Source organism: Mandrillus leucophaeus, unplaced genomic scaffold (genome assembly GCF_000951045.1).
Source record: "Mandrillus leucophaeus isolate KB7577 unplaced genomic scaffold, Mleu.le_1.0 Scaffold243, whole genome shotgun sequence".
Lineage (NCBI taxonomy): Eukaryota > Metazoa > Chordata > Mammalia > Primates > Cercopithecidae > Mandrillus > Mandrillus leucophaeus.
In genome coordinates this window covers 3,490,995-3,505,904 of record NW_012102510.1, presented here as the reverse complement: position 1 = coordinate 3,505,904, position 14,910 = coordinate 3,490,995, and the positions used below count along the sequence as shown (strand labels likewise).

The 14,910-nt window shown below is 41.8% G+C and overlaps 1 protein-coding gene and 1 long non-coding RNA gene across 4 annotated transcripts in view; one reads left to right on the top strand and one right to left on the bottom strand.

Moving 5' to 3' along the window:
- The first annotated feature begins 276 nt into the window (after positions 1 to 276).
- ZNF630 (zinc finger protein 630) lies at positions 277 to 13,101 on the top strand. Of its 3 annotated transcripts, none has more exons than XM_011982867.1 (5): positions 277 to 681; positions 4,392 to 4,580; positions 10,348 to 10,474; positions 10,748 to 10,843; positions 11,086 to 13,101. In XM_011982867.1, exons 2-5 carry the CDS (start codon positions 4,566 to 4,568, stop codon positions 12,747 to 12,749), a joined length of 1,902 nt encoding a protein of 633 aa, XP_011838257.1. In that variant the 5' UTR covers positions 277 to 681; positions 4,392 to 4,565; the 3' UTR covers positions 12,750 to 13,101. The 3 variants fall into 3 exon arrangements, with proteins under 3 accessions (XP_011838257.1, XP_011838259.1, XP_011838258.1); XM_011982869.1 differs by having other exon boundaries at positions 305 to 473; positions 10,390 to 10,474; XM_011982868.1 differs by lacking the exon at positions 277 to 681 and adding an exon at positions 832 to 883.
- LOC105541705 overlaps positions 4,857 to 14,910 on the bottom strand; it is a 13,671-nt gene continuing 3,617 nt past the window's right edge. Inside the window, exon 2 of the long non-coding RNA XR_001006372.1 lies at positions 4,857 to 5,135. This is a non-coding gene — a long non-coding RNA (uncharacterized LOC105541705). The remainder of the gene's footprint in view (positions 5,136 to 14,910) is intronic.

Here is a 14,910-nt window from a genome sequence, read left to right as displayed (position 1 = left end):
CGGTGGGCAGTGAGTGACAGACGGGGACGGGTCCTGACGCCTAGGAGGAACAATAGGAAGGCGGGAGGGCGCCGAGGCCAGGTGGGGAGAGGTGGGCGAGTATGTGTGAGTCCCCTGAATGGCTGTATGATGTCAAAGGTCTCTTCCCTTTCTCCAGACGTTTTAGGAATCCGCTTCTGCAGAGGAATCTCCCGGGGGGTGCTCTGTCCGGCCTTCCCACTTTCCCCCCTTCCCACTCTGCCATATCGCCACGCCTATGCTCAGGCCGTGCCTCTTCTGGTGGCCGGGAACGCCCACTCACCCGCCCGGGACAGTCGCGGCCCTTCCAAGCCTCACACTGCTTTCGTAGGATCAATTTCGAATACCCAAACTCGGAGATATCACGAGGACTCCCCCAGGCCCCCAAACGCACCTCTCCTCTGGCTGGAATGGGAGCCTCCGGAAGCAGTGCGAGACCACGGCCAGCGACAGAGGTCCTGGCGCTGGCGGAATGACGCCATTTTTATTACTGGTAGAGCTCGGCTTCGCGGCTTCGCGGCTGTTTCGGAGCCAGCGAAAGATAAGCTCCCGCGTCACCCTGACATCTCCCCGGGAGGACTGGAAGGGGAAATGGCCTTTTGGGGGATGTTGAACGCATTTGGGCAGGCGGGAAGCCAAGCCCGGCTTGAGAGCAGAGCCAGGGTGAGGGGCCTGGCTGAACGCTGCGGGTCTATGTGATCAGTGACTGATGGGGACAAGTGGAGGGCCTAAGAAGGGGATTGAGTGACGTGGAGAACAGTGATAAGGGAGTCTGTGGGACCAGGGGTAACAGTATGTGGGTTACGCGAATGGGAGTTTGTGGGGTGACGGGGGATCTGTGCGGTGCTTGATGATGTCTGTAAGGGTGAGTGATGGGGCTTCTATGGGATGGGTGAAGGGAGTCTGGGGTGAGTGATGGTTAGTCTGTAGGGTGAGGGATGCTGGTCCGTGGGGTGAATGGATAGGGGGATCTGGGGTGAGGGATGAGGGTCTTTGGGGACAAGAATGGGAGTGTGTGGGGTCAGTGTTGACGTTCTGTGGGGTCCATGATGGGTGACTCTTTCAGATCAATAATATGTCCATGAATAAACAAAAATCTCTGCCCTTGTGGTGTCCACATTCTCATGGAGGAGTCCGACTCGGTGGTTTGATTCGTATTTCCCTCATGACCAATAAGTTTGAGCACATTTTCTTATAAGGATTGATCACTGGGAGATCCTCTTTTGTGAGGGGCCTGTCTTTTGTTCATTTTTCTGTTAGACTCTCTGCTTTTTTCTTAATGATTTGTAGGAATTTTTTCTTTTTTCTTTTTTTTTTTTTTTTTTTTTTTGAGACGAAGTCTCGCTCTGTCACCCAGGCTGGAGTGCGTGGAGCAATCATGGTTCCCTGCAACCTCTGCCTCCTGGGTTTTAGCAATTATCTTACCTCAGCCTCCCTAGTAGCTGGAATTACAGGTGCCCGCCACCACGCCTGGCTAATTTTTTTGTATTTGTAGTAGAGACGGGGTTTCACCATGTTGGCCAAGCTGGTCCCAAACTCTTGACCTCAGGTGATACACCCATCTCGGCCTCCCAAAGTGCTGGGATTACAGGCGTGAGCTACTGTGCCCAGCCAGGAATTGTTTTTATATATTCTGATACCACTCCTTCAGTAGTGGTATGTGTTTTGCAAATCTTCCAATTTTTGGCTTCTCTTTTCATTTTATGGCTTTAAATATGAAGATTTTAAGCTAATTTCGAACTGTAAAGCACATTCTCAGTTAAAAAACAGACAATGTCCTGTGGAATTTAGGAGGATAACTAATTTTTTAGGGCACCCAGAAGCAAATGGTGTTGAATCTCTGAAAATTTTAGTGCCAGGACAGCTTGGGAGGAGTTCTTTACTTTTTGTTCTTCTATCACCTCGTTCTAAATCACTGGCAGTGTGATCTTAGACAGCTCATGAAACCTCTCCAGGCCTCAGTTTCCCCACTGCGAAATGAGGATAATAGCAGGGCCTACCCTGTGAGGCTTGGGATGAGAAGTGAGTTAATACCTGAATGTTACCTATTCACCGTAGTTTTGCAGCACTGATTTTGTATATATTTCATGGATCTTCCTTGAACTCAAGGTTACTGCTGCTCATGTAATACCAAAATCTGGTGAAGGAAATTAAATACCAAGGAATAAGGTTTTGTCAGCTAGGGTTGCTTTGGAGGGTCACAAACCATTGTAATATCTAAGAATTTTTCTTTCTTTTTTTTGACCACCAAGAACTAATTTTTGCCTCCTTGGGGGCAGTATCACCCCCAATGAGAATGTGTGATCTACATGGTTGTTTTTCTTTTCCTTTTTTTTTTTTTTTTCTTTGACAGAGTCTCGCTCTGTTGCCCAGGCTGGAGTGCAGTGGTGTGATCTCAGCTCACTGCAACCTCCGCCTCTCGGGTTCAAGTGACTCTCTTGCCTCAGCCTGCCAAGTAGTCGGGAATACAGGTGTGCACCACCACGCCCGGCTAATTTTGTTTATTTTTTGTAGAAATGAGGTCTCACTATGTTGCTCAGGCTGACCTCGAACTTCTGGACTCAAGCAGTCCTCCTACCTTGGCCTCCCAAAGTACTGGGATGACAGGTGTGAGCCACCACCCCGGCCTGTTATTCTGTTATTAAACAATTAGGAACACATTCTTGTGTTCTGCCTCTTCTTCATTTTGCAGTGATGTTTCCATGCCATTAACTTAATTTCCATAGTACTACTTAGATTATTTCTATGGTAATACTTAAATATAAACCTTTCTTATGGAAATTTTCAAGCATCCACAAAAATAGAGGGAATTGTATAATGGAACCCCATTATGCCCACCACCCAGTCTCATCAGTCATCAACTCATGGCCAATCTTGTTTTATCTAGACCAGGGGCTAGAAAACTGGGCAGTGGGCCAAATCTGACATGCTGCTTTTTTGAAAAAATACAGCCAGGAATTAAGAATGGTTTTTTCACACTTTTTATCCTTGGAAAAAAATCAAATGGAGAATATTTTGTGACCCATGAAAATGATATAAAACTCAAATATCTGTGCCCAAAAATGATGTTTAATTGGAACACAGTCAGTGAGCACCTTTAGTTTATGTATTGTCTAGGGCTATTTTCAACCTGCAATGGCAGGGCTGAGTAGTTACAGCAGAAACCACAGACCCCACAAAATCGAAAACATTTACCATATGACCCTTTTACAGAAAAAGTTCGCCAAGTCCTCATCTAGGCCACCCTCTCACTTCTTCCTCCCAGAATGCCCTTCCTTTCTTCTTTCTTCCTCCCTCCCTCCCTCCCTCCCTGCCTTCCTGCCTTCCTTCCTGCCTTCCCTCCTGCCTTCCTTCCCTCTTTCCTCACTCACTCGTAGTCCTGGCTGAAGTGCAGTGGCTCAATCTCGGCTCACTGAAACTCCATCTCCTGGGTTCAAGTGATTCTCATGTCTCAGTCTCCCTAGTAGCTGAGATTACAGGCACCCACCACTATGCCTGGCTAATTTTTAGTAGAGGGGAATTTTGCCATGTTGGCCAGGTTGGTCTCGAACTCCTGGGCTCAAGCCATCTGCCTGCTTCAGCCTCCCAAAGTGCTGGGATTACAGGTGTGCACCACCATGCCAGGCTAATTTTTTGTAGAGATGGGTCTCCCTATGTTACCCAGGCTAGTCTCGAACGCCTGGTCTCAAGCAATTTGCCCTCCTCCACCTCCCAACATGCTGGGATTACAAGCACGCACCACCATGCCTGGCTGATTTTTGTATTTTTTAGTAGAGACGGGTTTTCGCTATGTTGCCCAGGCTGGTCTCCAATTCCTGAGCTCAGGCAATCCACCCGCCTTGGCCTCCCAAAGTGCTGGCCCACCGCACCCAGCCTGTATGTAATTCAATGACTTTTTACATGTGTAGTCTTTATTATTTTGAAACAAATCCCAGACATATCTTTTCATCCATACACGCTTCATTATGTAAAAGATAAGGCCTTAAAGGTCGATGCTGTTACCTTAAGGTAAAATAATTAACAATAATATCTTCAGATAATCAATGGTTAAATTCCTTAATGTTATCAAATATCTAGTCAGGGTTCAAACTTTCACGGTTATCTCAAAAATTTCTTTTGTCTATTCAAGTAAAGACCCAGACAAGACCATATTTTACATTTGCTGGCGGTGTTTCCTGAGCCTCTTTTAATCATCTAGAGTGTTGCTTTTAAGGGCTGCCTGCCTTTCAAGCCTTTGGAGGTTCTGTAATTTATTTTCCCAGTCTTTAGTGCTGCGCATTTATATTATTTTCAATAATATGGTGTTAAAGACAAAACTGTGTTGAAGGTTTCTGTGGTTAAATATCTGCACGTATCCATAATTATTACCTTAGGACAAAGTTCTGGAAATGGAATTACCAAGTCAGATGAGAAACACAAGTCATCAATGAATTAACAAGCAACACATTGTCACATCCAGCTATTGAAGAGTGGTTAATTCAGCTTGATCTCCTAGACTCTTCTGCACCCCACCCCGCCCCCAATTGCTTTCCAAAGAGAAACAGAAAATGATTGAGTCCCAGGTAAGTTATTTGTTTGCCACTTGGTTTTCCCACAACAAAATGGGAAAGGGCAATTCGTTGAAAATAAGGATTAGAGAAATTTAGAAAGAATAGATGATCAAGAGGCAAAATTGCTGTGAAGATACACAGATCATCTGGCCTTCATAGAAACGTAACTAAACATTTTGACTATGAGCCTCCTGGCAGCTCCAGTGAAAAGGGTAACATAGCATGATCAATTATGTGATTTGCATTCTCCACGAAAAGAAATCAGTCCAGCTCCTTAGCAAGTCAAGATTTCTGGGACTTTAACCTAAGGAATTTTGTTACTGAGTTTTCCTGAAGGCCAGTGGTTTTCAGTTCAGGGTGGTATTGTCAGTAGTTGTTCTAAAGAGAATGTTTTTAGTTAAAGTTCTCGGGCAGGGGCTTGGAGAGTGGGATAGTTTCCTTGTTTTCCATGGCTCCTTTGCTGTCATCTCAGAGTTTGTGGGGTCTCAACCCAACTCAAGACCAGTTCCTTCTCTGCTCTTCCAATTTTAGTCTGGTTTTTTTTTTCTGCCTCCCTGAAAAGGTAATCTATACGTGGGGCAAATAATATAAACAATATAGTTTAAAAAAAAAAAGAAGTGAAATATCTCCAATCTCACTTCTTCCTGCTTCCCTGACATAACTAGGATTATCTGGTTTGAGGAGTATCTCTTTTCTTCATGCATTTATAACTCCATCTATATGTGTAGATGGATGTGTAAATGTGTGAAAATGATCTCATTATTGTCACGTATTTTTTCTTTACCACACAAAAAAATACACACACTGTTTCTGTTCTATTCTGCTACTTTCTTTTCTTGCCTAATATAAAATATACTCAATAAATGTAGTTTTAATACCTTTTATTTGGAAAATTTTAATTTTGAACATATACGAAAGTAGAGATTTTAGTGAATCCTTTTGTAATTATCCATCTGCAAATATTATCAACTGATAGCCAAGCTTGTTTCATCTATCTTTTATCCCCACCTACTCCTATTATCATCATCATGATCTAGCCAATCCCTTGTTAATATTTTGTTTAGGGTTTATACTACTATGTTCATAAGACATAAGGGCCTGTAATTTTACTTTCTGGTATTGTTTCTGCCACATTTTGGCATCATGTTACGTTGGCCTCATGTTGGAAAGTATTCTCTTTATATTCTCTGGGAAAATTGGGGTAATATTGGTATTATCTCCTCCTTAATTTTTTTTTTTTTTTTTTGAGATGGAGTTTCACTCTTGTCGCCCAAACTGGAGTGCAGTGGCACGATCTCGGCTCATTGCAACCTCTGCCTCCCAGGTTCAAAAGATTCTCCTGCCTCAGTCTCCCAAGTACCTGAGATTACAAGTGCCCACCACCACGCCTAGCTAACTTTTGTGTTTTTAGTACAGATGGAGTTTCACCATGTTGGGTAGGCTGGTCTCAAATTCCTGGCCTCAGGTGATCCACCCACCTCGGCCTCCCAAAGTGTTGGGATTACAGGCATGAGCCACCGCGCCCAGCCTATTTCCTTCTTAAATGTTTGGAGGAGCTCCCCAGTGAAGCCATCAGGGTATGGAGTTTTCTTTGTGGGAAGGTTTTAAATTATATATTCAATTTATTTAAAAGATATACTACTATTCAAATTTTCTATTTCTTTTTATGTCCGATTTGGTAAATTGTAATTTTCAATTTGTTCAGTTCCTCTAAGTCAAGGCTCAGCAAATTTTTTTCTGTAGAGGTACAGATCAAAATATCTGAGGCTTTGTGGGCCATACGGTCCCTGTTGCAACTATTCAAATCTGCTGTTTTAGGTAGAAAGCAGCTATCGACAATATGTAAACCAATGAGTCTGGCCATGATTCAATAACAGTTTATTTATGGACGCTGAAGGTTGAATTTCATATAATTTTCATGTGTCACAAAATATTATTCTTCTTTTGACTTTTTTTTCAATCATTAAAAATGTAAAAACCAGGCCAGGTGCAGCTGTTCACGCCTATAATCCCAGCACTTTGGGAGGCCAAGGTGGGCGGATTGCTTGAGCTCAGGAGTTCTAGGCCAGCCTGGGCAACATGGCGAAACCCCATCTCTACAAAAACATACAAAAATTAGCCAGGCATGGTGGCATGCGCCTGTGGTGCCAGCTACTCAGGAGGCTGATGCAGGAGAATCACTTGAGCCTGGGAGGAGGAGGTTGCAGTGAGTCAAGATTATTTCACTGTACTCCAGCTTGGGTGGTAGAGCAAGACTGTCTCAAAAGAAAACGTGTAAAACCACTTCAGCTTGTGGACCATTGAAAAACACATTATGGGCTAAATTTGGCCTGCAGGCCATAGTTTGCTATGTCCTGATCTACATTGACCACTGATCTACATTGTCAAATTAATGTCCATTAAATGTCCATTTAATGTTTGCAGGATACCAGAGCCTTGTTGATGGGCTGTAAAAAAGTTATTTCTAGTTTTTCTTTTATATACAACAGTAATAATAAGAATAATCATAGCTACTGTTTACCCAGTGCTTATCATGTACCAGGCACTGCTATTATAAAATACCATGGAATTAACTCATTTAATTTATCCAGGAACCCTCTGTGCTAGGTACCATTGTTATTCCCATTTTTCAGATGAAGAAAACGAGGCACAGAGATCACACAGCTAGTACATGACCTAACCAGACCTCTCAAGCAGTGAAGTCACAAATAAAACAACTTTATAAAGACATCTTTTTATATTTGTGAAGTATTTGTGTAGGCCACATTCTTAGGCATGAGTGTGCTAGGTCAGAGGCACACATGCTTAAAATGTAAAGAATATTTTTCAAATCGTACATATATATTTTTTGAGACAGAGTCTCACTCTGTCCCCCAGGTTGGAGTGCAGTGGCGTGATCTCAGCTCACTGCAACCTCCACCTCCCAGGTTCAAGCGATTCTCCTGCCTCAGCCTCCCGAGTAGCTAGGATTGCAGGTGCCTGCCACCACGCCCGGCTAATTTTTGCATTTTTAGCAGATACTGGGTTTCACCATGTTGGGCAAACTGGTCTCGAACTCCTGACCTCAGGTGATCTGCCCACCTCAGCCTCCCAAAGTGCTGGGATTACAGGCGTGAGCCACCCTGCCTGGTCCAAATTGTATTTCGATCCTGTGTATTCAGCTGACACATGTGGCCACAAATTGTTTACAAGAAAGTCCACCTGTTTCCCAAGGTTCCCCTTCCCTCCTGCCACCATTAGCCATCATCTGTATTTTTCATTCTTGTTGTTTTTATGATTAAGCATTATATTTCATTTTCATTTGCTTTTCTGTAGGGATTAAATAAGCTTCAGCATCTTTTCACATATTTATTTTCCATTTTGTATTTCTCTGTGAATCCCTCTTTCTTTGTCTTTGCTTATGGTTTCCCAGAAGCTTTTTGTATACGAGTGATTTTGAAGTGCACATTGCAAACTTTTTTTTTTTTTTTTTTGCCAGGTAGTGATTTTTCTCTCAATCTTTTTGTCTGTCCCCCCTCACTAGAATATAAACTCCTTCAGGGAAGGTATTTTTGCCAGGTTTTTTTTCCTGCTGTATCCCCAGTTCCTAGAATAGTGCTTGGTATTCACTAGGTACTCAATAACTGCTTGCTGAGTGAATGAATGCTTATTTTCACTTAACAGTATATCTTAGATATTGTGGCATATCAATTAATGTAGAGCTTCCTTGTTGCTTGCTTGCTTGTTTGCTTTCCTTTTTTTTTCAGGGTTTCACTTCAGTTGCCCAGGCTAAAGTGCAGTGGCACTATCTTGGCTCACTGCAGCCTTGACCTCCCAGGCTCAGGTGATCCTCTCACCTCAGCCTCCCTAGTAGCTGGGCCTATAAGTGTGTGCCACCACACCCGGCTAATTTTTTGTATTTTTTGTAGAGACAGGGTTTTGCCATGTTGCCCAGGCTGGTTTTTTGTTTGTTTGTTGTTTTGTTTTGTTTTGTTTGAGACAGAGTCTCAGTCTGTCACCCAGGCTCGAGTGCAGTGGCACAGTCTCGACTCACTGCATCCTCTGCCTCCCGGGTTCAAGCAATTCTCCTGCCTCAGCCGCCTGAGTAGCTGGGACTACAGGCATGCACCACCATGCCCGGCTAATTTTTGTATTTTTAGTAGAGACGGGATTTCGCCATTTTGGCCAGGCTGGTCTCGAACTCCTGACCTCAAGTGATCCACCTGCCCCTGCCTCCCAAAGGGCTGGGATTACAGGCGTGAGCCACCACATCTGGCCCCTTCCTTGTTACTATTTATAATTGCATATAGTATTCCCTTATGGAGATCGTAGCATAATTTATTCATCCAATCTCCCATGAGATGGTTTCCATTCTTTTGCTATTATAAATAGTACTATAAAGCAGTGTCTTCACACATGTCATTTGCTCACATATGTGAATGTTTATGTTTATGTAGAAGAACTTCTAGAAACCAAATTGCAAGTCAGAGGGATGTGTACATTACAACTTTTGAAAGATATTGCCAAATTAATTGCCTTCAAAATATACCATACACCACAGACAATTTGAGTATGCCTGTTTTTTGACATCTTTACTAACTTACACTAAGTCACTGTGACTTATCCCCAGTCATAGCATTTGACCAGTGACTAATCAAATGCCCATCTTTGATAATATGTAAGGGAAAAATTGTGTCTTGTTTTAGCTTGGATTTATCTTCATGTGAGTGAAGTTGAGCATCTTTTTACGTGTTTAAAAAACATTTGCATTTTCCTTTCTGTGAAATGATGGCCATGTCCCTTGGCCACTGTATTAGTCTGTTCTCATGCCACTATAAGGAAATACCCAAGACTGGGTAATTTATAAAGGAAAGAAGTTTAATTGACTCACAGTTCCACAGGGCTGGGGAAGCCTCAGGAAACTTACAATCATGGTGGAAGGGGAAGCAAGGAAGCAAGGACCTTCTTCACATGGTGGCAGGAGAGAGAAATGCCAGCAAGGGAAATGCCAGACACTTATAAAACCATTAGATCCTGTGAGAACTCACTCACTATTACGAGAACAGCATGGGGGAAAGTGCCTCCATGATTCAATCACCTCCTTCACTTGACAAGTGGGGATTGCAATTCAAGATGAGATTTGGGTGGGGACACAGAGCCAAACCATATCAACCATTTTTTAAAAAGTTGTTGGTCGTTTTCTTCTTGCTTTGCAGGAGTTCTCTCTATACATGGAATAAATTAACTCCTTGTCCATCCTATCTGTTTTGTGTATATTTTTTCCCTAGTTAGTCATATCCTTTGGGTTTGTTTGATATATTTTGCCACGTAATACATAAAATAGTCACATTTATCAGTGTTTTCATTTGTGGCATCTGGGCTTTGGGGCATGCTTAGAAGAGTCTTCTCCACTCAAAGATTATTTTTTAAAACCTGTCCTGTCTTTATTTTATAGTTTCTCTTTTTCATTTAAATTTTTGTCCTGAATTTATTTTTGTATGTAGTGTGAGGTAGGGGATTCAGTTACATCTTTTTTCTGATAGCTCTCCAGTTTTGAATAATCTGTTTTTCCATACCTGTTTAAAATGCTACCTTTATTATATATTAAATTTCACATTTTTATTTGTATCTATTTCTAGACTGTCTGTTCTGTTCCATTAACTATGCTTGCTAATGGCAGGGTTTTACATTGTTTCTCTCATAAAGTATGCTGGGCAAAGTGCAAAGTAGGCATCCTACATGTATTGCTATGGTAAAAATGACCAGAATGAGCAGATTGTACAAGAATGTGCTGTTATAGGAACCAGTGACATTTGAGGATGTGGCTGTGGACTTCACCAAGGAAGAGTGGCAGCAGTTGAATCCTGCTCAGAAGACCCTACATAGGGATGTGATGCTGGAGACCTATAGTCACCTGGTCTCCGTGGGTAAGGGCAGATTCCCTGTGTACCAATGAATCAAATCCTCCTCATCCTTCTTTTAGAGCTGTCAATACCATGACCTTTATGATATTCCTTTAATAGAGTGTGTTCTTTTATAGTTTTGATTTTTCATGTTTATACTTTTGTTATATCTAGAATTTATTTTTATGTTATGGTGTGAGTTAAGGATTCAACTTTGCTGGGAGGCCCCTGCAAGTGCTTCTCTTCATGAATTTCTGAGCTGCCAAGTCCAAAGCCACTACAATTTTCTCTTAACAGGGTGTTCAGGTATAAAACCAGGTGTAATATTTAAGTTGGAACATGGAAAGGACCCATGGATCATAGAGAGTGAGTTGTCAAGGTGGATCTACTCAGGTAAGTGAGAAGTGGGTAGATGGTCAAGAGGGCATCTTCTTCTTCCTTGACATCTCTGACATCTGTTACCTTTTTTCTTCCTTAAAATTTATCAGGCCTCCTTTATAACATTCATTCTACAACAGCCACCTTCCTAGTACCTCTGTTCATTGCCAAATGTTGTGTGTGTGTGTGTGTGTGTGTGTGTGTGTGTGTGTGTGTGTGTGTGTCTATTTGATTTTGCCTCTTTCTTCTTCCTTCAGACAGAGTGAAAGGCCTTGAATCTTCCCAGCAGATCATTTCTGGAGAACTTTTATTTCAAAGGGAGATACTAGAAAGAGCCCCAAAGGATAATTCATTGTACTCTGTTTTAAAAATCTGGCAGATAGATAGATATCAAGGAAATCAAGACAGAGTTTTGAGGCAAGTCACAGTCATCAGTCATGAAACATTGACTGATGAGACGGGTTCCAAGTATAGTGCATTTGGGAAAATGTTCAATCAGTGCACAGACCTTGCTCCTTCAAGTCAAAAATTCCATAAGCTTGATTCATGTGAAAATAGCTTGAAGTCCAATTCAGACTTACTAAATTATAACAGGAGCTATGCAAGAAAGAATCCCATTGAGAGATTTGGATGTGGGAGACCACCTAGGTATAATGCTTCCTGTTCTGTGCCTGAGAAGGAAGGCTTCATTCATACTGGAATGGAGCCCTATGGAGACAGTCAAAGTGAAAAAGTTCTCAGTCATAAGCAAGCCCATGTTCAGTATAAGAAAGTTCAAGCCAGAGAGAAACCCAATGTTTGTAGTATGTGTGGGAAAGGTTTTATCAAGAAGTCACAGCTCATTATACATCAAAGAATTCATACGGGAGAGAAACCATATATATGTGGAGATTGTAGGAAAGCCTTCAGTGAGAAATCACACCTCATTGTGCATCAGAGAATTCACACTGGGGAGAAACCCTATGAATGTACTGAGTGTGGAAGAGCATTCTCCCAGAAGTCACCTTTCATTGTTCATCAGAGAGTCCATACTGGAGAGAAACCCTATGAATGTTTTGAGTGTCCAAAAGCTTTCTCCCAGAAGTCACATCTAATTATACATCAGAGAGTTCATACCAGAGAGAAGTCCTTTAAATGCAGTGAATGTGGGAAAGCCTTCTGTGCAATGTCTCATCTTTTTATACACCGGATAACTCATACTGGGGAGAAGCCCTATGAATGTACCGAATGTGGGAAGACCTTCCCTCGGAAAACACAGCTCATTATACATCAGAGAACGCATACTGGAGAGAAGCCCTATAAGTGTAATGAATGTGGGAAAACTTTCTGCCAACAGTCCCACCTCATAGGACATCAAAGAATTCATACAGGAGAAAAACCTTATGTGTGTACTGACTGTGGGAAGGCCTTTTCCCAGAAGTCACACCTCACTGGTCATCAAAGACTTCATACTGGAGAGAAACCTTACATGTGTACTGAATGTGGAAAATCCTTCTCTCAGAAATCACCTCTTATCATACACCAGAGAATTCATACAGGGGAGAAACCTTATGAGTGTGGTGAATGTGGCAAAACCTTCTCCCAGAAATCACCCCTCATTATTCATCAGCGAGTTCACAAAGGGGAGAAACCCTATGAGTGTACCGAGTGTGGTAGGGCCTTTTCCCTGAAGTCACATCTCATTCTACATCAGAGAGGTCATACTGGAGAGAAACCCTATGAATGTAGTGAATGTGGAAAGGCCTTCTGTGGGAAGTCTCCACTCATTATACATCAGAAAACCCATCCTAGGGAGAAACCCCCTGAATGTGCTGAGTCTGGGATGACTTTTTTCCGGAAATCACAGATGATTACATATCAGAGAAGACACACTGGGGAGAAACCCTCCAGATGCAGTGACTGTGGGAAGGCCTTCTGCTAGCAATGTATACTTCACTGGGCATCAGAATCCATATAGTAAAGACACCTTGTATATGTGCTGATTGTGGGAAGGTCTATTCCCAGAAGTCAGTCCTCACTGTGCATGGGAAAACTCACATTGAACAGAAATAGTGACAACTTCTCAGCTGTAGAATAGACTCATATGTTCCCCAGTATATATGATTACCCTTCCACAGAATGATCTGTTTAGGCCCTCAGAATATTTTCAACACCACAAATATGGAATCGATTTGCTCACCCTCAAAACTATCTTGGCCCCCTTCACAGGATAAATGTATCTGGAAGAATTAGCACTACTTTGGTGTTGTCTGGTCCTAAAATGCTTTATAGAATTCTCTTGTGAATTTATTTGGGCATGGCGCATTATTTGAAGGGTATCTCTTTGTCATCTTTCTCTATTTCTTCCATCATATTTTTCTGTTTAGATTATATATGCATTTATGTATTTATTTATTTCGAGATGGAGTCTCACTCTTACCCAGGTTGGAGTGCAGTGGTGCGATCTTGGCTCACTGCAACCTCCACCTCCTAGGTTCGAGCGATTGTCCTGCCTCACCTTCTTGAGTAGCTGGAATTATCGGCATGCAACACCAGGCCTGGCTAATTTTTGTATTTTTAGTAAAGATGGGGTTTCTCCATGTTGGCAAGGCTGGTCTCCAACTACTGACCTCAGGTGATCTGCCCACCTCGGCTTTCCAAAGTGCTGGGATTACAGGCATGAGCCACAGCACCCAGCCTATATATGCATTTAGATTGAGATATTGATATATCAATATATAGATGTAGAAATATGGACTCTTTGTAATTTTTAAAAATCATGTATTTCCTCAAGGTTCTTAATATATTTGTATAATTTTGGGTAAAGTAGTCTCATGATTAATTTCCTTTATATCTGGGGTTATTTCTCCAACTTAGTTCTCATAGAGTGTATTTGTGATTTTTCCCTCAATTAGGTAAATAAATGCTAATGTTTTATTTATTTTACTCTTCCTCACCTGTATTGCAGTTCATGCATTTTGCCATTTTTCTATTTTCTAATTATTCATTTATGCTTTTATTTCACTAAAATCCTTCCATCTGCTTTTAAATTTTTTTTCTTTTTCTAACTTCTTTAATGTGTAATTCAATTAATCTCACCCTTTCTGATTTATTATAGGTATATTTGGATTATGTATCTTAATCTGAGAACTACTTTAGACATTGTGGTCCAATCTGAGAGCACTCTGTTTTTCAGTAGGTAAATCCTATTGTTCAGCCCAATTTTGTTTGTTGGTATAACAAATCTATTTGGTCTTAGGACTCCCAGCATATTTCCTGTTGTGCATCCTGTTTTTGTTGCTTTATTGTCTTTTGACCCTTCATCATGTGGTCCTGATTTCATTTGTACCATTTTAGATGTGTTACTTTTGTTCCAGGGTGTAACAAAGGGAGGGAGTCTCCCAAAGGGTTTTCAGGAAGCTAAGGATAATCCTGATATTCTTAATCTTGATAGTCCATAATACCTGGAAGGTGAGAGTTTAAGCTGCAAAGAAGCATGATGGCAGGCCAGTGGCTATAAATGTTCAGAGGACGTTTTTACCTTTCCACTTAGTGCCAAGATTTTAGATGGATGATTCCCTTATCGTTTATCTCAGTTCACTTTGTACCTCTACAACAGAATACCTGATACTGGTAATTTATGAAGCATAGAAGTTTATTTCTTACTATTCTGGAGGCTAGGAAGTCCAAGATCAAGACACTAGTATTTGGAATGGTGAGGGCCTTCTTGCCATGTCCTCACATAGCAGAAGGCAGAAGGGCAAGCTAATAAGCTAATGAGCTAACTGAACACTTCCTGAATCTTCTTTTAAAAGGGCATTAATCCATTAATGAGGGAGCAGCCCTTGTGACCTAACCACCTCTTAAAGACCCCACATCTTAATACTAGCACATTGGCAACATCTGAATTTTGGAAGGGACACATTCAAACCATAGCACTGTCCCTTGGGCAGAGGTGGGTTTTTTTTTTTATATACTTTAAGTTCTAGGGTACATGTGCACAACGTGCAGGTTTGTTACATATGTACACATGTGCCATGTTGGTGTGCTGCACCCATTAACTCGTCATTTACATTAGGTATATCTCCTAATGCTATCCCTCC

What these genes read in the sequence shown, in the direction of transcription:
- ZNF630 (XM_011982867.1), top strand. An exon ending in TAGTCACCTGGTCTCCGTGG is followed by an intron (nt 10,475 to 10,747) that starts GTAAGGGCAGAT and finishes TTCTCTTAACAG; the next exon opens with GGTGTTCAGGTATAAAACCA. An exon ending in GTCAAGGTGGATCTACTCAG is followed by an intron (nt 10,844 to 11,085) that starts GTAAGTGAGAAG and finishes TTCTTCCTTCAG; the next exon opens with ACAGAGTGAAAGGCCTTGAA.